Source organism: Hylobates moloch, unplaced genomic scaffold (genome assembly GCF_009828535.3).
Source record: "Hylobates moloch isolate HMO894 unplaced genomic scaffold, HMol_V3 SCAFFOLD_54, whole genome shotgun sequence".
Classification (NCBI taxonomy): Eukaryota; Metazoa; Chordata; class Mammalia; order Primates; family Hylobatidae; genus Hylobates; species Hylobates moloch.
The window spans coordinates 119,205-145,600 of NW_026652329.1; the positions used below are offsets into that span (position 1 = coordinate 119,205).

The 26,396-nt window shown below is 41.9% G+C and overlaps 3 protein-coding genes across 9 annotated transcripts in view; 2 read left to right on the top strand and 1 right to left on the bottom strand.

Annotated features, from left to right (window-relative positions):
* The window catches only part of LOC116463702 (zinc finger MYND domain-containing protein 12), a 32,481-nt gene extending 22,357 nt beyond the window's left edge, over positions 1 to 10,124 (bottom strand). Inside the window, exon 1 of one of the 2 annotated variants that reach the window (XM_058434814.1) lies at positions 9,917 to 10,124. Coding sequence is in view for 1 of the 2 variants with exons in the window: in XM_032146917.2 (XP_032002808.1) it covers positions 3,199 to 3,308 (110 nt within the window). In the remaining variant the exon portion in view is untranslated. Of the gene's footprint in view, positions 1 to 3,198; positions 3,448 to 9,916 lie in introns of those variants that run through there. The other variant, XM_032146917.2, reaches the window with a different exon arrangement.
* Positions 3,515 to 20,801, top strand: LOC116463703 (phosphopantothenate--cysteine ligase). 6 transcript variants are annotated; one of them, XM_058434816.1, is made up of 3 exons: positions 3,515 to 3,583; positions 4,553 to 4,656; positions 6,893 to 7,709. In XM_058434816.1, the coding sequence occupies exons 2-3, from the start codon at positions 4,564 to 4,566 to the stop codon at positions 7,214 to 7,216; spliced, it is 417 nt and encodes a 138-aa protein (XP_058290799.1). In that variant the 5' UTR covers positions 3,515 to 3,583; positions 4,553 to 4,563; the 3' UTR covers positions 7,217 to 7,709. The 6 variants fall into 6 exon arrangements, with proteins under 6 accessions (XP_058290799.1, XP_032002812.1, XP_032002816.1 ...); XM_032146921.2 differs by lacking the exon at positions 3,515 to 3,583 and adding an exon at positions 3,678 to 3,805; XM_032146925.2 differs by lacking the exons at positions 3,515 to 3,583; positions 6,893 to 7,709 and adding exons at positions 3,849 to 4,379; positions 20,664 to 20,801.
* An 18-nt stretch (positions 20,802 to 20,819) lies between these two features.
* LOC116463701 (coiled-coil domain-containing protein 30-like) overlaps positions 20,820 to 26,396 on the top strand; it is a 159,004-nt gene continuing 153,427 nt past the window's right edge. Inside the window, exon 1 of the mRNA XM_032146915.2 lies at positions 20,820 to 20,845. Within this exon, the coding sequence (XP_032002806.1) occupies positions 20,828 to 20,845 (18 nt within the window). The 5' untranslated portion in view covers positions 20,820 to 20,827. The remainder of the gene's footprint in view (positions 20,846 to 26,396) is intronic.

The following is a 26,396-nucleotide window of genomic DNA, read 5'->3' on the forward strand; positions in this document are numbered from 1 at the left end:
AAAAAAAAAAAAAAAAAAAAAGTTCTACTGTGTCTCTAAAGTAAATAAAAATGTGCTATTCTCTGAGAATGGTCATAATCCACTATAGAGCAATATGCACAAGATTATACATAATATATAAATGTATTCAGATAAAAGAAGGAAATTCACCAAAATTTCAGGTTATTAATCTCTGGGTTGTGGGATTATGGATTATTTTTCTTCTTTATTTTTTATATTTTCAGATTTTCTGCAGTGAGCATGAATTGCATTTATAATCAGGAAAAATATTCTTTTGCAGAAAAAAACTTTCACAAATTCAAACTGACTTTCTTGCTCCTTAAACTTGGGATGATGAAAAAGAACATTTATTGTGTGCCAACATGGTTCCAGGCAGGGTACTAGATGCTTTACATTCAACCATCAAAACCTATAGAACGACGACCTCAGTTTTGTTTTATCAAAAAATCTTGAAATCTCCAAGACACAAAGACATAGAAATCTGGAGAAAAGGAAGCAAAGAAACAAAAGGAGAAGGTCTTAAAGAGAATTAAAAGCAAGTAAAAGCAGCAAAAGAAAAAAATCGAAGATAAGGGCATAGAAGATGATAATTTACACATGCATTCATCAGATATTAGTGCCAACTATGTCTTTCTTTTTTTTTTTCCTGTTTTTATTTTTTGGCCTAAGGGATAAAAGCACAAGTGCCAACTATTTCAAGACACTTTGCTAGAGACTATGGGGCATACAATGACAGGTTGGACATAGATCAAAAGTTAGCATACTTGACAGTCCCTCTGTACACATTTAACATAGTATCTAGCATTAATGGAGCATAACAAAATTGAAATAACACACTCACCAACAATTAAAATGAAGGGAAATATGAGTCATCTGAGAGATACAGAATACTGTAAAGTTAGTTCAGAGGCAAAAGGAATTACTTCCGGCTGGAGGGATACAGAGGACAGGGGTGTTTTAAGGAAAAAGTCAGTGCTCACACCAAGCAAAAGGGTTGAATCTTTCCCAAGCCTGAGTGGCAGGTTTTACTCACGGCGGTTTACTGGTCATCTCTCCAGGGGTGACCCAAAGGCCTCTCAAACTCTACGCCCAAAACCAAATCTGACGCCCGTCATCTTTTCCCCCTGTGTTCCTTGCCCAGGTTAATGGGTTTATTATCCATTTAGTTTTATTCAACAGATGTTCACTGAGTGTCTGTTATGTGTGGGCACTGGGTCTAGTAAAAGACATAGATATCAGACAAGCAAACACAAAAATAAAATATAAAATTACAGAAAAAGCAAAGAAAAATGGTACTGTGAGAGAGAAAAGTATGACGGGGAGTTGAGACTGGGTTTAGACCTCTTTGAAGAAATGACATTTAAACTGAGAACTGAAGGATGAAAGGGAGCCAGGAAGGCTTGTAGTTGAAGGGGAGGTTCCTAGCAGAGAGAACAGTCTGGGAAAAGAAACTGAGGGAAGAAAGGGCTTAGCAAATTAGAACTTCAGTTCTCTATAACTACAGCAAAGAAAAAATGGGGTAAGTGTGGTGGGAAGTGAAGGTAGAGAAATAACCAGGGCCTTGTATTTTCTGTTACAAATTCTTAATTATATTCTAAATGCAATGAAGCCGCCAAAGAGGAGATAGCAACGATAACACAGATGCCATCCCTGCCCTTGTGGGGCATACAGCCTAATGAAGGAAATAAATAAATGATTTCAGTCCATGTCCTAAGTGTTAGGATAGGGGACATACTCAGTGCTTTGAGAGCACTGAGGAAGGACACCTAGGCCAGTATGAGAAGGTACTGCAACAGCTTCTTAATCTGTTATGCAGTAGTCAGTGTCTACCTTCCTCTGTATCTTCCACACTGCAGCCCATCCTCTTTCCTTAACACAAATGAGAGCATGTCAGCTCAAAACAATCCATGGTTTCCCAGGGGATAAATTCCAAACCCTTGAGCTCATGTCACTGTCTAGCCCTAACATTTATCTTCTTGGTTTAAAGTTCTACTACCTATCACAATGATGTTCCAACTTTTTTTTTTTTTGAGACACAGTTTCACTCTTGTTACCCAAGCTGGAGTGCAATGGAGCGATCTCGGCTCACTGCAACCTCCGCCTCCTGGGTTCAAGCGATTCTCCTGCCTCAGCCTCCCGAGTAGCTGGGATTACAGGCCCGTGCCACCACATCCAGCTAATTTTGACTCAACCTATAGTAAGAAATACATTTTCCCTGTACACACACACATGCCCGCATAAAACACTAAGACAAAAGTTTTAAGAAACAATTCAGGTAGGATTAACTTGATACTTTCTACTCATTCTATGCTCTTTTTTGTTGTTGTTGTTTTCTCTAAATGGTGATTGTGATTTATTCATAAACTGCTAAAGGGCCCTGGCCTGCAGTTTGAAAATCACTGACTGCTCCCTCCACTACTGTTCTCCACTCAGCTCTTAGCAAACTCTGTTCTTTTGCCATTTGCCCTAGCAGTCCCGGATGCCAGGAATGCCCTACCCTTCTTCACTACTCCTGTACACAGCAGGTTCTGACTGCCCTCTCAAAATGCAGCTCAAATGTTTCTTCCACAGAGAAAGCTTTCCACATACTGCCCCATTCACTATGGTCTCACTCTCGTTGCCCAGGCTGGAGTGCAGTGGCCCCATCTCCGCTCACTGCGAGCTCCGCCTCCCGGGTTCAAGCGATTCATCTGCCTCAGCCTCCCGAGTAGCTGGGATTACAGGGACCCAGCACCACTCCCGGCTAATTTTTGTATTTTTAGTAGAGACAGGGTTTCACCATGTTGGCCAGGCTGGTCTCGAACTCCTGACCTCTGGCAATCCGCCCGCCTCGGCCTCCCGAAGTCCTGGGATTACAGGCGTGAGCCACCGCGCCCGGCCTGTTTCTTTACTGATTTGTCTCCCACATTAGAATGTTAGATCTTTGAAGGAACTGATCTACCGAGCTGCCCCAGTAACTTCAGCACCTAAAATAGTGCCTAACACATAGTAGGCCTTCAGAAAACATGAGTGACGAATGAATAAGTGGGAGATGAGACAGACGAGGCCACGGGAGTCTTAGGGGCCTGTCTTAAAGCCGTTTTGAGGTGTCCCTTGCAGAGTCAGGGGCCACGGCTAACGCAAGGTACCCAAGCCAGACCCGGGAATGGGAGAGAGGGAGGGAGTTAAAGCGCCCAGGTGCCACGTTTCAGGGCCTACCAGTAATAAGTGACTGTGCAGGCCGCGCACACCCGCTCGGCTGGGGCTTCGCACACTTCACAGCAGAGCCTGCGCCCCTTGGGGACCGCCAGTGGGTAGATCACATTCATGGTGCAGCCAGCGGTGCTGGTCTCTAAGACGGTTGCCCGGCAAGGATACGCTGAACCACGGCGTCACGTGACGATCGCGGGCCCGCGTACTTGCCAGCATTTCTAGGGCAGAGGGCGGCGGGACGTGGCTCGACTAACATCTGGGTCTACTGCTGAAGTTGAAAAAGGGAAAGAAAGAAAGAAAGAAAAGCACAAAACCCACAAGTCCCACGGGTCAAATGGCTGAGAAACGACTCCCAAGAAGTCCAGGTTCAGGAAGGCCCGTATAGTGGCCGGTAAGGGTCAAACATGGCCAGTTCTTCACCTAGGCTAGGAAAGTGAGGGAACGTGACCCTACTAGATGCCCACCCAGCCGGGGATCCCCCTCGTTGCAGTGTCACTTTCGCTGGGCTCTGGGGCAAAACAACTACGCATTTCCAGACTTGGAGAGATCGGGACCTAGTGTCACAAGAAGGGTAGTGAACCGCCCACTCACTACGGCGCGGCGCGTACACCAGGTAGGGGGAAAGGGGCGTGGCGCGGCGGCCGCGAAACGTGCGCAGGCGCCGGCCGCTGCGGTGCAGATGGCGGAAATGGATCCGGTAGCCGAGTTCCCCCAGCCTCCCGGTGCTGCGCGCTGGGCTGAGGTTATGGCTCGCTTCGCGGCCAGGCTGGGCGCGCAGGGCCGGCGGGTGGTGTTGGTCACGTCAGGCGGCACCAAGGTCCCACTGGAAGCGCGGCCGGTGCGCTTCCTGGACAACTTCAGCAGCGGGCGGCGCGGTGCAACCTCGGCCGAGGCCTTCCTCGCCGCCGGCTACGGGGTCCTGTTCTTGTATCGCGCTCGCTCCGCCTTCCCCTATGCCCACCGCTTCCCACCCCAGACTTGGCTGTCCGCTCTGCGGCCTTCGGGCCCAGCCCTTTCGGGCTTGCTGAGCCTGGAGGCCGAGGAGAATGCACTTCCGGGTTTTGCTGAGGCTCTGAGGAGCTACCAGGAGGCTGCGGCTGCAGGCACCTTCCTGGCGGTAGAGTTCACCACTTTGGCGGACTATTTGCATCTGTTGCAGGCTGCGGCCCAGGCACTCAATCCGCTAGGTGCGTGCCCTAGGAGTACCCCTTTTGCCTGGAAGCACAGCCTTTCTCTCCAGCCACTTATCCCCTTACCTCCTGCTTACCCACGGATCTCAGCTGGGGAACCCAAGTTGAGAAGGAGCTGATCCTATATCGTACCTCGCCGATTTGTTAACACCTTGTGTTTCTCTTTGCAGGCCCTTTTGCGATGTTTTACCTGGCTGCGGCTGTGTCAGATTTCTATGTTCCTGTCTCTGAAATGCCTGAACACAAGATCCAGTCATCTGGGGGCCCACTGCAGGTGATGGGCGCTTCTCTTCCAGAGATCTAATCCCATATAACCAATCTTGGGTTAATTTCCTCTTGATCTGGAGATGGCCTTTTTGCATCTGTATTCGCTAGGCACAGGGGATACAGAGATGAATAAGACACCGCCCTCCCTCATGGACCTCACAATCTAGTGAGGGAGCTGGACACAGACATAATTACAATACAGAGTGATAAATGCTCTAGTGGAGGTATGTACAAAGCGCAGTCAGATCATGGGGCGAGTGAATCCTGGGGGAGTCGATGAAGCTTCTTGGAGGAGATGAATTGAACTGGGTTTTAAAAGATAAGCAGAGCCGAGCACGGTGGCTCACGCCTGTAATCCCAGCACTTTGGGAGGCCGAGGAAGGCAGATCGCCTGAGGTCAGGAGTTTGAGACCAGCCTGGCCAGCATGGTGAAACCCCGTCTCTACTAAAAAAATACAAAAATTAGCCGGGCGTGGTGGCAGGCGCCTGTAATCCCAGCTACTCGGGAGGCTGAGGCAGAAGAATCGCTTGAACCCGGGAGGCGGAGGTTGCAGTGAGCTGAGATCGCGCCATTGCACTCCAGCCCAGGCGATGAGAGCGATACTCCGTCTCAAAAAAAAAAACAAAACAAAATGAGCAGAGGGTGTACGAAGTGGGAAAGGGCATTCCAGGTAGAGTATGGCAATTGGAATTTGAAAGTGGACAGTGGGCTGTGAACCGAAGTGCTTTGGTAAGGCTGGAGAGCTGACTGAAGAGATTGCTTTGTAGAAGACTACGTTTTCCTTTTTTAAGGAGCTTGGACTTTTTCTTGTGGAGCTGGAGCTAAGGGACACATAAGTAGGAGAAGGAGATAAAGTTTTTGTTTAGAACAACATTCTGGCATTAGTATGAAAGACGAAGTAGAGGGAGAAAGTGGAGTGGGTAGATTACTTGGGGGCTATTGTAGGTTAAAGAAGAAATATGGATAAGTTAGGTGTGGTTGTGATTTTAGATGATCTGGCTTCTTGGAACCTTCAGGAGTTCTTAGTCATTTATTGGGTGATACAGGTAGGATTTTATTAGGAGAAACTTATCTGTGGGGCATTTGCTGACTTTTTTTATTGAGGTCCTACACTGCTGTAGGACCTGGAGATGAAAGCAGTGAAAAGAAACATACCCTGCCCTTGTGTTGCTTCCTCTGCAGAAGAGACAATAAATAAGTCAAATACATACCTTGTTTAGTAGTGATAAATGCTAAGGAGAAAAATAAAGTATAAATAAACTGGTATATGATCCCTATCCCACTAACAGCTTTTTTTTAGGGGAAAGTCTGATGATTAGCTTAGTGATTTCACACTTTTATATCTCTGGGATCTTTAGTTTATCCCACAGTTTTTAGTTCTATCTTGAAAGTAACAAAGCAACTGAACATTACCCTGAGAAGGGATTGGGGATAAGGTACTAGGAGTTTTGGTCAAGTGAAAATAAAATCAGTTCCCTCACTGCTAAGTTGTGTTACACGTGACAATTTAAAAATGGAATCTAATAGCCATTCTACCAATGCAAGAAATATTTTAGGCTGAGAGGTTTAAAAACCCAACTTTATTTGGGCTTTTCTGCCAAACATTCGTATGAACAGATTATTTGTATCTGTTTATTTGAGGATTTGGTTCAAAAATAAAGGGACATGCTTGAGAAAATATTAATGGTGGTAAGGGTGGCAGAGCAGGGCAGGGCTTATTCAGAAGGCATGGTTTGCCCCAGAATATGTATGGAGACTTGAATTTAGGCATCACTGTGAACTCTACAGAGCCAAGGCTTTTTTTTTTTTGGTGAGACAAGGTGTCGCTTTGTTGACCAGGCTGAAGTGCAGTGGCACGAATACAGCTCACTTCAGCCCCAACCTCCCAGGCTCAAGTGATCTTCCCATCTCAGCCTCCTGAGTAGCTGGGACTACAGGTGGGTGCCACCATGCTTGGCTAATTTTTGTATTTTTTTGTAGAGACATGGTTTTGCCATGTTGCCCAGGCTGGTCTTGAACTGGGCTCAGGCAATCCGCCCACCTTGGCCTTCCAAAGTGCTGGATTACAGGCCAAGCCACTGTGTCCCCCTAAGACTTTTTAAACTAAGCATTTAACTGAAAAGTTTGATGGTTGAGAAATCTCACTTAAATTTGATTCTTTAGTTTCCATAGTTTCCCATGAGATTGACCTGGTAGGTAATGACCATTGTTTGCTTATTAAGCTTTTCTTTTTCCAATACAGATAACAATGAAGATGGTGCCAAAACTGCTTTCTCCTTTGGTTAAAGACTGGGCTCCCAAAGCATTTATAATTTCCTTTAAGTTGGAGACTGATCCAGCCATTGTAATTAATCGAGCTCGGAAGGCTTTGGAAATTTATCAGCATCAAGTGGTGGTGGCTAATATCCTTGAGTCACGACAGTCCTTTGTGTTTATTGTAACCAAAGACTCGGAAACCAAGTTATTGCTATCAGAGGAAGAAATAGAAAAAGGCATAGAGATAGAAGAGAAGATAGTGGATAATCTTCAGTCTCGACACACAGCTTTTATAGGTGACAAAAACTGAAGTAAAAAGCCCTTACAGGATCAAAAATTGTTCGGGGCTCTTAGAGATGGTGAAAACTACAATAAAACCATGGCTTTCATATGGACAGAGAAAATGAAAGAAAGGGAAAAGGCAGTAGTGTGCAGGCAAATATGGTTTGGTATTTGCCTTTTAATGACACCTGATACACTCACCTGAATGTCATTTTGATTTTGAAGTTGAACACTAGAACTGTTTCTCACCTTTAAAAAGAAGAGCTTATTGGGAATTACATATTCCTTAAAATATACATGGGGGCCTGAGTATCAGCCATCTTTATACTATAAAAAGAGGATTATGGATGCATGAATGGTCATGCTTTGAAGATCAAATATTGGTTGAATGCCTATGTATGGCGGGCCCTGTGCTGAGCCATGAGGATTAAAAAGATGAATAAAATATCTTATTTAGGAAATGGATGTATAAAAAAATCAAGTGCAATAAAGTGTGTGTCCAAAAGCTGACACAATGGAAAGGATGTTTTGTTTTGTTTTGTTTGAAATTTATCAAATATAGGAGTAGGAAAGAAGGATACCTCCCTGAAGATAGATTGTAGAATGGTGAGTTTTTCACTGCATTTACTTTTTGCTTCGTACTGTAGATTCACGTCACATTTGGGTAACAGTTTACATTTCAAGTATTTTAGGACTGCTCTTCAGTTTAACTTAATATGTCCTTCCACCTGGGACCAGGCAGGGGCCACTTGGTGATCTCTGTCCTGAGGGATGCATTACAGTGTGGTAGAGTGTGGGCAAGGAGTCAACTTAGCCAACTGTGCCACCTATTAGCTTTATAAACTTAAGCATTTGACTTAATCTCAGTGTCCGCATGCATAAAATGGGGATAATCTCTCTGCAAAGTAATGCCATTTATTGTGAGGATCAAATGAAATAGCAAAAAGAAAGCATCAGTCTGGTGCCTAGAATTTGATTCATACTCACTAAATGGTTGCAATTATTGTTTTTCTCACTTAGCAAAGCAGTGTTATACCAGTGCCCTGCTTAATCTTTGAATCCTTGAGAATCTTTGAAAAACTTTCAATACTTCTCTTGCTGTCCTAGGTTTTGGGTTTGGAGTGCACAAGTAGCATAGTGCAAAAAAATTCCCTAAATGATCTGTAGGATAGTCCAGGTGCAATTTGAAAAATTAGCATTGATGACTAAGGTAGAAGCAGGTACTGTGTTTCACATAAATATTTGACTTAAAATACAATTCATGGTGTTTCATGGAGTAGGGAAGGGTAGCCCCTGTGTCTGTCTGATAATAGAAGTACAATACATTTAATTGAGAAGATTTGACAGAAATTCGAAGATAGACTGAAATACTTCATTAATCAGGAAGTGTGACCTTGAACAGAGGAAAAATAACTGCAGCAGTCAAGACTTCTGGAAGCAGCAGTCCCTTTGAACAAAAAAATTTTTTTCTTAGAGACAAGGTCATGCTTTGTCACCCAGGTTGGAATGCACTGGTCCAATTATGGTTCATTTTTGGAGCGGAGTCTTGCTCTGTCATCCAGGATGGAGTGTGGTGGCACGATCTCGGCTCACTGCAAGCTCCGCCTCCCAGGTTCACACCATTCTCCTGCCTCAGCCTCCCTAGTAGCTGGGACTACAGGCACCCGCCACCATGCCCGGCTAATTTTTGTATTTTTAGTAGAGACGGGGTTTCACCTTGTCAGCCAGGATGGTCTCGATCTCCTGATCTCGTGATCTGCCCCCCCCCCCCGGCCTTCCAAAGTGCTGGGATTACAGGTGTGAGCCACCATGCCCAGTCACCCAGGGTCCTTTGACAATGATTTTAAGTGAACTTCGGGTCCAATTCGCAAAACCCCAAAAGCAGCGGGCTCTGTCAGTGGCTGCAGTACTGAAGGGCAAGAAGTAGAATGTTCTTGTCTGCAGTCATAGCTTCATGTGGATGATTACTGTCATCATCTTTGAATGTACAGTGGGGATATATGGGGTTAAAAGTAGAAGTGATCTTAATGTTTGTCTTTACCATAATTATTACCTCCCTTGGGAATTTTCTATCCTGTCTTGTTAACGCTTAAAAACAATCAGTGTTCTACGTGAAATTATTTAGTGTTTTCCACTTCAGTTTAATTTATATTCAGAGCACTTAAAAAGATTATTTACACAAGTGAAAGTTCCAGGGGGGTGGGGGAGAGAGAGAAAGTGTGTATGTGTGTGTGTATTTTAGCAAATGGAAGTGTATAAAGAAAAGGAACATGAGTCAATGAGGGTAACTAAGAACCTGATCTTGGAGGAATGTCTCCCTGAGTGGGTGATACTTAAACTGATAAACAGGAATGAAGTGGGCTACAAGTGCTGGTGGTGAGCATTTTAGTTCAGAAAAAACACTTGCAAGAGGTCTAGTGCTAGAAGGAGAGTTTGAGGCACTTTATTATATAAAGAGTAAGATAACGTCCAGATAATGCATGGAGAACCAGCAAAGATTTGGAAAGTATTCTCTTGGGGAACTAGAGTAAGACCAAGAAATGTTGTCTTTGGGATATCAGCAAAGCAAGGGCCCCCAAAACATGAGTAAAATCGAGTTTGATAATTAACTAGAATTTTGCAATAAGAGCATCTAAAAAGATGATGTAAATTGAGTATGTTAAATTTTGTGTCATTTATAAGTTTTTATTTTGCATTATATAGGTGGGGAAGATAAGGTTCACCTTACCTGAATTTTCAGTGCTTAGGACTTCTAAAGGGCTTCAGCCTTAGGGACAATTCTAGTCAAGCCCAGTTTCTTCCTTTTTCCAATAATAAGCTGGATCCAAAAATTGTGATTTATCTTGCGTGCCCCACGTGGCTAGTGACAAGATCTAGGTCTAAAATTCAGAACTCTTGAGCTAGCACTCGCTGCCCTTTTAAGAATGAAGGAAGTTACAGAAAAATAAATCCAGGGTTAGTATGCAGGGGCTGTAGCTGAGGCCTGGCGGGAAGTTCTTTGAGAACTAGAACGCCCCAAGACAAAATGTATTCGCTAAGTCGCAAACGCTCGACATGACGTTACCATGGTTACAGCTGTCTCCAAAGCCAATGGAATAGGTTGTACTATCGATACGGCCGGGACAACTCCGCCCCCGACCCGAAGGCCAATGGTGTGAGCCATAATAACAGTCTCCAGAAGAACCACAGTCTCTGGCTCCATTGGCATGCGTCGTCTCTATGGTTCCCGCCGGAAAGACGCGTCTGCGTCTCGCGGCTAGCGCGGTTGCTATGACGCCCAGGTCTCCGTCGGCACCTGCAGCTAGCAGCTGAGCGCTTAGGGACCGAGAGACCCCGGGACCCTCGCGGCACCCTCCGCAGGAAAATTTCCGACTTGGTTCCTGAGGTTCCTGCCTCAGCCCCAAGGAGGAAAGCACCCTATCTCCCCTCTTTTTCGCATTCCGGGCCTTTTCTGCTTCTCCCCAGTATGGTCCGAAACTACAGGAGGGGAACACCTCCTGGCCCGGCCTTTCTATTCCCTGGCTGGAGTGATTCCGCCTGAAGGAGAATTCGCCCGTTTTCCCTGGACCCAGCTGCCACAAGCATTTAGTATTAGGCTGCCGCTTATTATTAGAGCGGGCTTAGAACATCCTCAGCGAGGTAGGTTGGCGTTCCTTTTCTCACTTAAAAGTGAGGTGTCGAGACGCGCCCCTGGACAGAGAGCGCCCGAAGGTCCAGGCCACTACGAAGTCCACGGAGGGGCAGCTTTCCCCTACGTGTAGGCCCGCGAACAAAGAACTACTGTTTTCTGATTTTTTTTTTTGGCCGATGTTCGTCATGCAGAACCTTGAATCCCGATGAAGATTTGGAGGCCTTTTGTATCCTCAACATCAGAGGTCATGAAGTCAGTTACCTTCTGCCTTTCAAGCTACAACTTTCTCCACTTTTCTCATCACTCCAAGCACCAGTTTTCTCATCCTGCTTATTTCACAGCCATTTTAACCTTTCCCTATTCACGCTGCACATTATTGAATGTCCATTTGTCCGCACCACCTCTGTCATCTCTAGACCACCTCCTTCTGCTTTCCTGCTGCAATGCTTTGTGTACCTAAGTATTTCGCATTCTCCAGTTCTGCAGTCATTGGGAAGATTTTCTGTTTTTCTTTGCACTATGGCAACCTTTCAGTCTTGGATAAACTAGAGACTAGGAGAAGTGCACATTGGTGAATATAAACATTAAATACTGCAGGCCTGGTGTGTTTTGAAAATGGAAAAAAAATCAAAATTGCAGTATTGGACCCATTTCAGGCTTACATAATGAAAGAAGGTTGTTCCTTGTTTAATTAAATTTTATTGATGTGTTTATCAGTATGAAAAGGGCATTCAAAATGATCATGTAAGACAGGATTTCAACTTTAAGCCCATATGAACCCAACATTGGGGATATGATGTAATTTTCTGGAGAGGAGATAATTGAAATAGTACTTGTGCCTTCGTTTCCTGTCAATTTCTGAATCAGCAAACATTCTTTGTGATGTAAGCCAATAAATGAAAACAATAAGGAGTGATTGAAAATAAACATTTTTGGCAAGGGAGCAGACACAATAGTTCTAAAAAGGCTGGAACAGAGGGCCTTAAATATGGCATAAGATTAATTTAGATCCAGTGCAATTTTATTTTAGCTTGGAAAGCTTGACTTAATTTGTCTTACAATACGCATCCCTTGTTGAATCTTACTATTTCTTCTTCAGTATTCAGGTTTAAAAGTAAACCTATTTTGAGGACATGCAGAACATACACATTTTAAACAGCTATTTGGGGCTACAATGATTTGGATATTTTGTTTCTCAGTCCAATGGAAGCAGTTGTTTGTGATGTCTCATGCTCAGAGCCAGGTCAAGTTTTTAAATACTGAAAAATTCCGCTTTCTTCTCTAGAATAGATCAGAAAACAAAAACAAGTTATGCAGCCTTTTCAATCTTGCACATTAAATTGGAACTGGATAAACCCTAACTCTTCAAAAAAGAGTATGTTAGATGCTATATTGTAAGGGGCTTTCCTTTCCTTTCCTATTCTAATATGTATTTATTGAATAGCAAGGCATAAATTTAAAAAAATTTTAACCTGGGCAAACATGGAAAAAACCTGACTCTACAAACATTGCAAAATATTAGCCAGGCATGGTGGAGCACTCCTGTAGTCCTGGCTACTCTGGAGGCTAAGGTGGGAGGATCACTTGAGCCTGGGAGGTTGAGGCTGCAGTGAGCTATGATCGCACCACTGCACTCCAACCTGGGCTACAGAGTGAGACCCTGTCTCAAAAAAAATAAATTCCTGTCATTCTACCTCAGTTTTTTTGTTTTTGTTTTTGGTTTGTTTGTTTGTTTGTTTTGTTTTGTTTTGTTTGAGACGGAGTTTCACTCTTGTTGCCCAGGCTGGAGTGCAATGGCACGATCTCGGCTCACTGCAACCTCCGCCTCCGGGGTTCAAGTGATTCTCCTGCCTCAGCCTCCTGAGTAGCTGGGATTATAGGCATGTGCCACCACACCCTGCTAATTTTGTATTTTTAGTAGAGACGGGGTTTCTCCACGTTGGTCAGGCTGAGTCTCAAACTCCCGACCCCAGGTGATCCGCCCGCCTCAGCCTCCCAAAGTGCTGGGATTACAGGTGTGAGCCACGGCACCCGGCCTCTAGCACAGTTTTAAACCTGGGGAGGGGGGTGGGGTTTTGCCCCCTGTGAGACATTTGGCAATGTACGTAAGCATTTTTAGTTGTCACAACTAGGGATATGCTACTGGCGTCTAGTTGGTAGAGACCAGAGATGCTGCTCCGTATCCTAATATGCACAGAACTGCCTCCACAATAGCTCAGAATGTCAGTAGTGCCAAGGTTGAGAAACTCTGTCTTAACACATCAGCAGTTCATTTTTTTGTTCTGTGTCACTGTTGCTTAGCTGTGTACATTTTTACATAGTTATGTACATTTTGCCTTTCTTTTTCACTTTATATTTTAAACACTTTTTACATTGCTACACTGTTTTCAACTTTTGAAAAAAGTATACTAATTTCATTTGGGAATTGAAAAACTGTGCATAATATGTATTGTATTTAAGATGTGTGTGAGTTTTAAATTATATTTGTGTGAAAGGAGTGGAAGATAGAAGATAGAAAGGTTACAGTGAAAAGTCACCTGACTGGATATTTCAGTTTTTGTGGCCGTGCTATGTACTTTGTTCCCTGGTGTCACTCAAAGACTTTAGAATCCAAAGCTCAGCCTTTGCTCAGAGTCAGGAGATGTGCTATGGCATAAGATAGGGTCCTGGCCCCTGCAATGCAGTTGGAGAGTACCTCCTAGGAGAAAGAACAACAAGGAGACTGCACCCATTCTCCTTGCCCTCTTCTCGTTTAAAATTCTTTGTCTCAGTTTGCTTTACCACCTTATTCTTTACATCTAGAAGTTTTTGGAGGCCTAAAACCACTTCAGGATGCACTTCTTTCCAGAGATTAGATTTTTAAGAGATTTAATGAGCATTTGCTTAGTATCTACTTTGGACAGAATAGTTTTTTGTTTTTGTTTTTGTTTTTGTTTTGAGATGGAGCCTTGCTCTGTCACCCAGGCTGGAGTGCAGTGGCGAGATCTTGGCTCACTGCAGCCTCTGCCTCCCCGGTTCCAGCGATTCTCCTGCCTCAGCCTCCTGGGTAGCTGGGTACAGGTGCATGCCACCATGCCCGGCTAATTTTTGTATTTTTAGTAGACACAGGGTTTCACCATGTTGGCCAGGCCGGTCTTGAACTCCTGACCTCAGGTGATCCACCTGCCTCGGCCTCCCAAAGTGCTGGGATTACAGGCATGAGCCACCGTGCCCGGCCAAGAATAGTATTCTTATGTACTTTGTTGTGTGGGCAATTTTAGGTACAGTTTAGGTGTCAGAGCATTTATAATTTAGTTTTATTACTTCAAGATCTAGTTTACTAGAATTTATCAGGTCTCAATAAATCCACTGGGAAAATGTTTGTTTGGGGATCTCATAGCACCATTCCAGGCAGAGTGACCTGAATGTCAAAATTTGTGGAAATATAAGCAGCATGATGGGGACCACTAAGTATACTGACATGAATGGCTAATATCAAGGCACGGCAGAAGACAAAGCTAGAGGGACTGGGAGGAACCAGATTGTGAAGAATATCTGGCCCCAAGCTAAAGGGTTTGAACTGTACCTGAAAGCTACGAGAAGGTTAAGCAGCAAGTGATTTGCAGTCAGGAGGATCAGTCTGGAGTTTTGCTGAGAACAGATTGGATGTAGGCCAGCCTGGCGGATGCTATTACACTAAACTGAAAAAATAGTAGGCAAGCCTAAACTAAGGCAGTAACCCTAGACATGGAGAGGATGAATTAGAAAATGATGAAAGAAGTACTGCAAATTCAGTGACTGGTTGCATACCAGAGTAGAATGAATAGGAAGGAGGATCAAGGATGACTCCTGGGTTTCTGGCTTGGGAAACTATGTTGACAGTGATTTTAACTATGAAATACAGAAGGAGGAGGGAAAGATGAATGGGTTGTTCAAGCTGAGTTGTTCACTAGAAAACTGGACACACATTGGTCTTAAACAGTAGACTCATTTTATATTGCCCTCCTAGCTTATAGCCTTTTCTCTGTAACTTGCATCTTTATGCCAAATCTTGCCTAAAGAGTAGGCACAGAGGCCATATTTGTACCTCTACTTCCAACCCATTCCATGTACAACTGACTGAATGGGAAAAATACAGGTAACTTTGGAGAGGGGGGCACAGCCTATTCGGTGAGCAACAAACAGTTGTCTCTTTCAAAAATTTGAACTAAGAGATACAAAGATAGAAATGGCTTAATCTAAAAAGTCACATAGGCTAAGGACTTGAATAGCTGTTTTCAGCCTTGCTGATGAGCAAGCAGAGGAAGTTCATCTCTGTGGAGAAGCAAGAGGAGCAAACTCACAGGGAAGCTCAGAGACAAAAGACCTCATGGGTCAGGAGAGACTGTTAATGGCTGTGTAGTTCCGTATCCAATTCCTGTGTAGCCACATTTAGTTTCCAGCATATGTCTTTGTACCTCATCCACTCAATAACCCTCGTATAGTAGTTGGGATTAGCTGGTTGTGCGAGGGACAGAAAGCCCAAAATAATAATGCGTTGAAAAGGAAAGAAATGTATTCCTCCCACACGAAAGTCAAAAATAAAGCAATCTAACTGATAGAAGCAGCACCTTGAAATGGTCAGAGACCCAGATTTCTTCTCTCCTGATACTATAGCATCCATGGCATGTGGTTTCCAGCTTATGGTGCCCAGGATGACTGCTCAAGCTTCAGCTATCTTGTCTGAATTCCAGCTAGTAGAAAGGAGAAAGGAGCAAGAAAGGGGGCATCATGTTCCTTAAGGACAGTTTCTGGAAGCAGCACATAATTCCATTTACACCCATTGGTCAGAACTTGGTTACCTGGCTGTATCTATCAGTAAGGAAGTCACCCTTGTGATCAGTCAAAACACTAAATATCTTATTTCTGTGGAAGACAGGAATAGTAAATATTAAAGGACACTGGCAGTCTCTACCACACTCACCTGTATTTGTTCCAACTTCAATGTGTTTCTGTTTCTTGCCACTTCTAGATTGATCTGGAGCATAGCAGACAGAGATTCTTATTTAGTCTTTCAAACAACCCAGTGAGGTAGGCATTACTATTACATTTATTCTACAGACAGAATAAAAATTTAAAGAAGTTACCTGACTTGTGTAAGTCACACAATTACAAAGTAGCGAAGCCAAGGTTTGAGCCAAGGTATGTTAGACTCTTGTGCCCAAGCTATTAATCACATGGTAGTGAGAAGGGCAGAGAGCTAAAGGCAGGGTTCTTGGAAATGGCAGCATTCGAAGGGATGGAAGAGGAGGAACCCAGGAAGAATACTGGGGAGGAAAGGCTAGAGACATAGGAGTCAAAACAGGAGAAAGTGACATCACAGAACAGAATTAAAAAAAAAAAACTTTCAGGGAAGGAGTGAAGAAGTACAGCAAAGAGATCATATGTTAAAACAAATGAACAAAAACAGGGCCAGACACAGTGGCTCATGCCTGTAATCCCAGCACTTTGAGAGGCTGACATGGGAGGATCACTTGAGCCCAGGTGTTCAGTTCCAGCCTGGGCAACATATCAACACCCTCGTCTCTAAAAAAATAATTTAAAAAATAAGATGGGCATGGTGGCACATTTCTGTAGTCCTAGCTCCTCATGAGGCTGAGGCGGGAGGATCACTAGAGCCCAGGAGTTTGAAACTGTAGTGAGCTATGGATGTGGCATTTTGAGTTCATTGTTGACTGATAATTTGAGTACAATGGTAAGAGCAGAAGGCAAAATGCAGCAAGTGTGGGAGTGTGGAAGCCAAGCACAGAAGCCACAATATAGGAGTGTGGGAGACAAATTGTCCAAAAGAGGACAGTAGCTAGAGAGGTATATGGTGCGGCTAAAGGAAGGTTATTTTTTGTATCTTTAAGACCAGAGATGTCTTGAGCTGAGGACAAGAGAATAGTAGAGAAGGAGATAAGGAACATGCAGAAAAGAAAATTTTTCCCTAAGGAAGCAGTATGGGATGGGGCCTAGAATACAGGTAAAGGGATTAACCTTGATCAGGAGGTTGGGAAACTTCCACTGAGAAGGGAAAGAGGACAAGATTGGTAGAGATGAAGGTTGGTATGTTGGTGAGGAGAAGCAACTGACAATTTTATGATGACCTTAGTTTTACTAGTTCTCTGGGAGACAAGGTCATTTGCCAAGAGTGAGGGGAGAGATGAGATATTCAGTTTGATGGGAGAGGTGAAAGTTTTGAATAGTTGCTGAGTGAAATAGTAACAGAAACTAGTAACTCATAAATGACCCAGTGGTCGAGAAGCTTGGCTCAGACCAGAGGCCATGAATTTGTAATGGTTCAAATTTGCATGACTGTTTGATTTTGTTCTCTATCAGCACTCAGCAACCTGAGTGAAGAATAGTCAAATGCATGAACTTTTCCAGGGCTGAGATTTGCCAGGACGGTGGGACAAAGGGGTAAGACAACTGGGGAGGTTGGTGAAGGACTGAAGTGATCAACAGTTGGGTTTAGGCTTGAGGGGCAAACAGGTGAAGCCAAAGAGTATCTGGTAGTTTGAGAGGGGATGTAATGGTCCAGAGACTGGAGGTCTCACTGTAATTGTGGAATTCTTTTAGTTTAAGAGAGCAACTGCTTCACACCCATTAGGATGGCTATTTTTTATTTTTTTTATTATTATACTTTAGGTTTTAGGGTACATGTGCACATTGTGCAGGTTTGTTACATATGTATCCATGTGCCATGTTGATTTGCTGCACCCATTAACTCGTCATTTAGCATTAGGAATATCTCCTAATGCTGTCCCTCCCCCCTCCCCCCACCCCACAACAGTCCCCGGAGTGTGATGTTCCCCTTCCTGTGTCCATGAGTTCTCATTGTTCAATTCCCACCTATGAGTGAGAACATGCGGTGTTTGGTTTTTTGTCCTTGTGATAGTTTACTGAGAATGATGTTTTCCAGTTTCATCCATGTCCCTACAAAGGACATGAACTCATCATTTTTTATGGCTGCATAGTATTCCATGGTGTATATGTGTAGGATGGCTATTTTTTTTCTAAAGGAACCCAAAGTAAGTGTTGACAAGGATGTGAAGATATTAAGACCTTCTGCATTTCTGGTAGGAACATAAAATGGTACAGCTGCAGTAGAAGACAGTAGGACAGTTCCTCAAAAAAAAAAGTTAAACATAGAATTATGTATCTAGCAATTCCACTCCTACGTATATACCCCAAAGAATTGAAAACAGGGACTCAGATACTTTTACACCAGTGTTCATAGCAGCATCATTCACAATAGTTGAAAGGTGGAAACAACCCCAATGTCTATCAACAGGTGAATGTATAAATAAAATGTGCTATGTACATACAATGGAATATTATTCAGTCTTAAAAATAAATGAAATTATGATTAGCAATACAACATGGATGAACCTTGAAGGCATTATGCTGCATGAAATAAGCCAATACAAAAGGACGAATATTGTACGATTCCACTTCTATGAGTTATGTAAAATAGGCAGGTTTATAGAGACAGAAAGTAGAATAGAGATTCCCAGGGGCTGGGGAAGAGGGGAATGAGAAGTTATTGTTTAATGGGTATAGAATTTCTGTTTGGGATAATGGAAAATTTCTGGAAATGATTGTGGGGATGGTTAGACAACATTGTGGTTGTACTTCATCCCATGGAATTTTATTAAAAATGGTTAAAATGGTAAATTTTAAGTTATGTGTATTTACAACAATGAAGAAAAAGAGGGGAAGAAGCATAGAAGGTGTTAGAGGGAGACACATGGAGTTTAGGATGGCAGGGTTTCAGCATCAGTTCAGGCTGTTGAAAAGGACTCAGGTGTAGCCATGAGGATGGGCGGCTAAATAAAATGGTGAATAAAGATCACTGGCTTTGGGAGAATGGTCAAGTGAAGGAGCTTGGGTGATTTGTGCACTTAAGTATTGACCTGAAGCCTACACCGTCCTCCTGATCAGCAAGAATCAGATCCAAAGGTATTTTCCAATATCGCTGATCCCCTTTTCCTTTTAACATCTTCCAACCTAAGACTCCCCTACTGCACCCCTACAGCATGGGGATTATGCTGTTGGGCAAGCAACCCACAGTACAGGACTTATAATAATTTAAGCATTTATTTTCTAATTACCTCATCAGTTTATCACAACTGCTTTTAGCACTTTGAGGTATTTGCTTCCAGTCTTTTCTTTGTGTGTCTGGTGTTCACATAGTTATAATAATACTTTTGCATTGTGCTTTTTCTCTTAGCATTATCACATAAGCATTTTTCCACATTGCCGAATAGTCCTCATAGGATGCTATGTATTCTTAGTATCTTGGGCTCTCTGCTACCCAGGACTAAAACCACAAATAACTGTATGATGCTCAGAGACCTTGTAGGGAGAAGGGGGAAGATATGAGTGGCGACCAGGTGAAGGAGGTCAGGGGAACAAAAGAACATTTTTAGTTATATGTCGTGAAGAGGACCCACAGAGGTGCAGGATTCAGACTTGGGTGCTTTTTCATCAGTATGAGTATCAGCTGATAGTTAAAACCATGTATCATCTATAAATACTGTTGATGTGGAAATGGTAAGACTCTAGAAAACTTAGCAATCAAAGAGAAAAATAATAAAAATATGGTTTTGCTTTTTAAAAAGCAAAATAGTATATGTGGACTGAAGTACAATAACAATTATGTCTGTCACTGCAATTTGGGTCAGATTAACTTGGTTAAAAGTTGTATTTGATTAGAACAGCAAGTCCTATTAATAGTTAGTGGTTCTAATCACTTGAGGTCAGGAGTTCGAGACCAGCCTGACCAACATGGTGAAACCTCATCTCTACTAAAAATACAATTAGCCAGGCGTGGTGGCACACACCTGTAATCCCAGCTACTCAGGAGGCTGAGGCAGGAGAATGACTTGAACCCAGGAGGCAGAGGTACAGTGAGCTGAGATCATACCACTGCACTCCAGCCTGGGGACAGAGCTAGACTCCATCTCAAAAAAAAAAAAAAAAAAATAGTTAGTGGTTCTAGTAACACAGATATCACTTCATCGATCAGCAGATATTTATCTTTCATATACTGTCATACTGCAAACTGTTATATCATGATTACTTGCAACCTAAAAAAATTAACATTGATAGCAGGCTTAGATCAAGAAGTTGCAGAAGAGAACTGAATTAATGAGAAGTCAACATAATTTATAAGACATACTCTGTGAGTAAAATAAATCCTGGATAGTACAGAATTAGGGGCCTCTCTAGCTTCCAGAGGAGTCCTTTTATTTCTAAATATGCAATAAAAGGAACAAAGGCTTCTTTGGACTTTAAAAAAGAAACAAGAGCCCTTTGGGAGACTTTTTAGATAAAAGTTGTAAACTTCAGAACAGACAGAAAAGCTTTCTTTTTTCCATTGTACATAATTTTCATTAAATATGTCATGTCATTTGTTATTTTAGACGATATACAGTTGTTCAGAGCTTAAATTTTTTGGTATTACTAGCTGTTTCATCTAAGTGCTCATAACTAGATAACAATAGGAAAAGTAAAATATACATTGTAGAGAGTCTGACTCTAGACATATATACATAGACTTCTTTATTCCTGCTTTCCGTTTTCCTCAAATAGCAGCTTTGTATGTGTATTGCCAGCTATATTTTGTTCTTTAGAAATATCTTGGATTTTCCACAATATATATACATATACATACATAAGTGTGATGAAGGATCAGGTGGTTTACTAGCTTTCTATTACTAATACCCTAAAGACTAGTACTCTAATGAGCCTAAGGTGGCACCCACATAGATACCTTGCATCCTCAGTCGTGTGTGTGCGTGTGTGTGTACCTACACATATGCTTATTTCTTCTATCAAGGGAAAAGTTCATTTAGAAGACATACTTCACCATCTTGAAAAAGAAGAAATCAATCCCCTTGCTACTACAGAAGAACAACTCTGTTTGGTGCTTATTCCAGCCAGCACAGTGAAGACAGGCTGAGGACCACTACCAGAGATGTAGACGAGCTTATAGTGAAGCACATGGACGAAACAAAAGAAGTAAGAACTAATAGCATAGAATTTTAAAGACACCTGTGATTTTGCTCATTGCCCTTCATTAAATTGACATATTAAAAACTAATGTTTGGCTATCACTGTATAGTTGGAAAAGCACCCACGTGTAGACTATTTTTTTAATGAAACATGGCAACAGTCTGTGTTGGTTTCCATTAAGACTACATGTATAGGATGTTGCCCAGTGATGACTGGTTGAACATCTAAGCAGGACTGCTCCAGGTAGCTTTTATTATCTTGGTAGTCATCCATCTCTCAAGAGCTTACCTTCTAGGTTTCTCTTTTCTTTGAAGGCTTAGAAACTAATGTCAGCATAGTATCAGTGGATCTGCTTCTCAAAGGTGGACTTGTATTAACCAAAGTCATAGAGATGGGACACCTCCTTTTTAATTGACAATAAGAAATATAATTGCCAGAGGAACTAAACATGTATTTTTGGTGGCTGATGTATTCTCTTACAGGCACATTATGTGGGAAGCCAACTTTTAATTAGATGTTTACTTAGTGAACAAATGATTCTAAATTTTTATAGCATTGGCTGAGATAGCCAGGTTTCCACAATAGGGCTATCTATATCTACGCTCATTCTGGACCTCATATCCTAGGACCAGGCACTTAGTGCTTAGAGGAGTAGATAAAGCTATTTTTTGATCCCATTGTTACTCTTTTGGATGTTTCCAATACTGATCAACATACTTTCTACATACTTTCTTTAAATGAACTAATGAATTATCTCAGGTTGCCTGGGAATCACTCTGCTATGTTTTCACATTTCAGCTCACACAGGTAATATTTTTAAATTTAATTCTTAAAGGACAATCCAATCTCCAGATTCTAAAGAAGAATGCAGCTCCTTTAGAATGAAAAGCAGTATAGCATCATAGAGTGTGAACTTTAACATTAGGCAGATGGGGGTGAAAAGTAGCCTTTAGCATTATCTTTCTGTTTAACCCTGGGCAAGTTACTCAACTGCTTTGAACTTGAAATTTCTGTCTGTAAGATGGAGATGTTAATAGCATCTTCAAAGGGATTTGTGAGATTTATACAGGTTAGTGTGTATAAATTATGTGCGTACTTGGCACCTAGCAAGTGTTCAATAAATGATAGCAATTATCATTAGAAATGGATATTGTTCCTGCCATTTTAAAGAGGAAACTGAAGCTTGCCAGGAAGTGATGAAGTTGGACTGTGATTCCTATGTTCCTTCTATACTAGTCATCTTTTTTTTTTTTTTTTTGAGACAGAGTCTTGCTCTTTCTCCCAGGCCAGAGTGCAGTGGTGCGATCTTGACTCACTGCAAGCTCCGCCTCGCGGGTTCACGCCATTCTCCTGCCTCAGCCTCCCGAGTAGCTGGGACTACAGGCGCCCACCACTGCGTCCGGCTAATTTTTTGTATTTTTAGTAGAGACGGGGTTTCACCATGTTAGCCAGGATGGTCTCGATCTCCTGACCTCGTGATCCGCCCGCCTCGGCCTCCCAAAGTGCTGGGATTACAGGCGTGAGCCACTGCGCCCGGCCCTATTTATCTTTTTGTACATATTTTAAGGAGTTTTCCTATAGGCTTCCAAAGAATTCACCACAACGCAATTCAGTTATTTTGGTAGTCTACTTCTAAGCACCTTGGCATAGTAAGAGCTCAGTCTCTGGTTTCTACCCATGAGAGTATGAATTCTAGCTCCTCCCCTTATTCCCTATGTGACAAGGCAAGTCTCTTAGCCTTTCTAAGCCTGCTTCTTCACCTCCAAAGTGGGAGAATAATAGTCCCATGTTGTTGTGGTGACAATTAAATATTTGATGTACTTAATATAGTGCCTGGAGCATATTAACTTTCTACCTGTTATTATGCACATAAAAGTAGCTTTTTGTGAAGCCGTTATATTAACTGGAAAGTTTTCAAAGAATACCCAACAATTTGTTTTAATGTAATCTCCTGTTAACATTTAATCATCTTAGCCATCAGTTTCAGCATAGCAGTATAAACCTAATTATTATGTATATTTTTCTCTGTTCATGGATATCATGACCATATTTCCTAAACCACAGATAGGGAGACTTGATTTGAAACCTCGTATGTTGATAGAAAAAAATATTAGAGATTGGGACTGTCCCAGAAATTTGTGGTTACATGTCATCATACCTATGGGAAACATAGCGTATGATAATGTAAGACAGCTGGAAGGGAGTTTAGGGCCAGATGCCAACACTTAAGGAAAGCTGAGTTTTCTGTTGTTTTCTCAGATTATAGTCATAATAGAATGGTGATCTCTTAATTGCTCTTTCACTTCCTGGACATTTAATATGGATTAAAATATGAGTCACGGACTAAAAGTAAGAAAATGCGTTTTTTTTAGGTGGAAAATTATGCAAACTATATTTGTAACCTAACAGAGGGAAGAGAAGCATTTTCTCATGGTTATGATGAAAAGGAAAATGAACAGCTTAGACTTGGGTTTAAAGAGCTCCAACTCAAACAGAGTTGTTTTTCCTTTTGTGGGCATATCATTTTAAAACTTCTTCCGTAATTCTAGAAATTAACATATGACATTATAGAAAATTTGAGAAATGTATGCAAGTATAAGGAAGGGAAAAATTATATCTTCTACCCCAAGCAAAGTATAATACTTCTAATGTTTTAGGTGTATTTTCTGCCTGTCTTTTAAAAAGTATGTATTCTGAAATAGTCTGAAATGTGTGTGAGAGTGCAGGGTATTTTCTTTCAGTGTCTATTCCAGCACTTACCACACTATATTATAATCTGTGTCAGCTCCTCTGGAGTAGAGATCATGTCCTAGTTTTAGTGATTTGTGTCTCTTACAGTACCTGGCTTGTAAAGTACCTAGTTCAGGGTATGCAAAACTTTATCTCTTCCTCTTTAGGTTTTTTTTTCCCCAGCTGAGCCTGAGAATTAAGTTGATATAAGACAGATTAACAGGAGAAAAGCATACAAATTTATTTAAATTGGAAATAAATGGAGATGAAGACCCAAAGAAGCACTTAGAATCAATCTCTCATATACTGAGTTAGACAGACAATAGTAAGTTGTGAAAAAGCAACTAAATATATGGAAAGGCTGAAGAGATAAGAGTTACTTTAACAAGGTCTGTACAGAATTCTCTTGGCCTCAACTTCCCATCCTTAATCATAAGAGTGTTGCTTTCCTTCTAGCAAAGGGAGGGCATCTTTCAACATGGGAATTTCATCTTCTGCTTTTAAGAAATAGAAGGAGGATCAGAGTGATCTTGCACCTGCTATTTTTCAAGTGTGTTTAACTCATAATAGTCAATACACCAGAGTGGCATATTTTTAACTCCTTCACTAGCATATTAAGGACTTAGAAATATTAAGTACTTCAAAGCTGCAAAGGAAAATACAGATGGAACCGCTTTAGAATATTCTATTTTTGTGTAGCTACACACTTAGGTGCTATTAGGCCAGCACTTTGGGAGGCCGAGGTGGGCGGATCACCTGAGGTGGGGAGTTCAAGACCAGCTTGACCAACATGGAGAAACCCTGTCTCTACTAAAAATACAAAATTAGCTGTGTGTGGTGGCACATGCCTGTAATCTCAGCTACTTGGGAGGCTGAGGCAGGAGAATTGCTTGAACCTGGGAGGCAGAGGTTGTGGTGAGCGGAGATTGTGCCATTGCACTCCAGCCTAGGCAAAAGGAGTGAAACTCCTTCTCAAAAAAAAAAAAAGATAAAAAAATTAGATGCTGTTATTATACATATTATTATATATGGTCAGTGATTATATTTACCACACATTTATTATTTTCTTTACTCAGCATTTTTCCTTGCATCTCAGATATTCCATTTGGGATCATTTTCCTTTTTTCCTTTTAGAAATTTCTTTTACAAGAGTTTGTTGATGGAAGTTTTTTTTTTTTTGCCTCAGGTGCAGAGAAAACTGAGTTAATTATAGGACATATTACTGTACTGTACCCTCATTTTTTCCTTTCTTGCTTTCTACTGGGTAGACTGAATTTTCTTCTGATGATTTAAAGTTAATATTCTATTTTTGTTTGTATAGTGGTTGCATTTTAAGAGTTTTCTTTAATTCCGACTTTTTTTTTTTCCTCTACAAAGCTTCTGGAAAATTTCTTCCAGCATTTCTGGTAATTCTCAGTAGGAAGGTTGTTCAAGGGCTCTAATCTGCCACACTGCAAGAAATAGAGGATACTGTATGTCCTGCTGCCAACATGTGTTTTTCTTTGTTTTGTTTTTTGTTTTTTTGAGACGGAGTCTCACTCTTTCACCCAGGCTGGAGTGCAGTGGTGTGATCTCGGCTCACTGCAACCTCTGCCTCCCGGCTTCAAGGGATTCTCCTGCCTCAGCCTCCCTAGTAGCTGGGACTACAGATGCACGCCACCATGCCTGGCTAATTTTTGTATTTTTAGTAAAGACGGGGTTTCACCATGTTGGCCAGGATGATCTTGATCTCTTGACCTTGTGATCCGCTCGCCTCAGCCTCCCAAAGTGCTGGGATTACAGGCCATGTGTTTTTGCAATATAAATTATCTCTTGATGATTGATAAATAGGAGAATGATGTCATTATAATGCAAAAGTTCATATACAATTTTCCCTAGCATATTAATGATTTGGACTACCAGTAAGCCTCAGTTTGTAAATCAATCCTATTCATCCCACATTCTTCAAATTAGACTTGATCTGGACTTGCAATAAATCTGTAAACTATGAAGGAAAGAGATAAGCCAGTGGTTGTAGTTCAGTGTGGATAGTCCTATGCTAAGGGAAAGCACAGAACACGAGGAAAATTCAGGGGAGGTGATGAGAAAGACAGGATGGGTAGGGTGACCAGAAAGGGCTTCCAAAGGAAATTGTATTGAGTTGTGTTTTGAAAGGTGCTAGCTAGATTAAGAAGTTGGGAAAGGCATTCCTGGCAAAGGGAACAGAGTCGATAATACATACTGGTTCACATGAGTGAATGCGAAGAAGAAATGAGGCTGGAGATATTTTCAGGAACCACGTCATGGTGAAACCATAAACTAAGGCATCTGGACTATCCTTGATGTTCCTGGACTATGCTAAAGGCATACAAATATATTTGAATATATGAATTATTGACTTTGTTATAAAATATCTGGAGAATCACTAAATAATTTTAAGAGGGCAGTTAACATGATCTGATACATGTTTTAGAAAAATTACTCTAGCAACAGTAGAGGGATGGATTACATAGGGACCAGATTGGAAGTGGGAAACTTAGGGGTAGTTTTACAGTAATAATCAAAGAATGAGAACGAAAACAAGGCTCAGAGTGTAAATGGTGAAGGGAAGATGAACTGAGTTATTAATGAAAAGGAATCTGTAAAACAAATCGAGAATGGTGGGTGAAATCTTGGATGACTCTAATGCCATCTACTCAATCACTTTTAGATCATAGTTTTCCAGTAACGGCCAGAAAGAATTAACACAGATTCTCTGGCTGTGCACGGTGGCTCACGCCTGTAATTCCAGCACTTTGTGAGGCCAAGGCAGGTAGATTGCTTGAGCCTAGGAATTTGAGACCAGTCA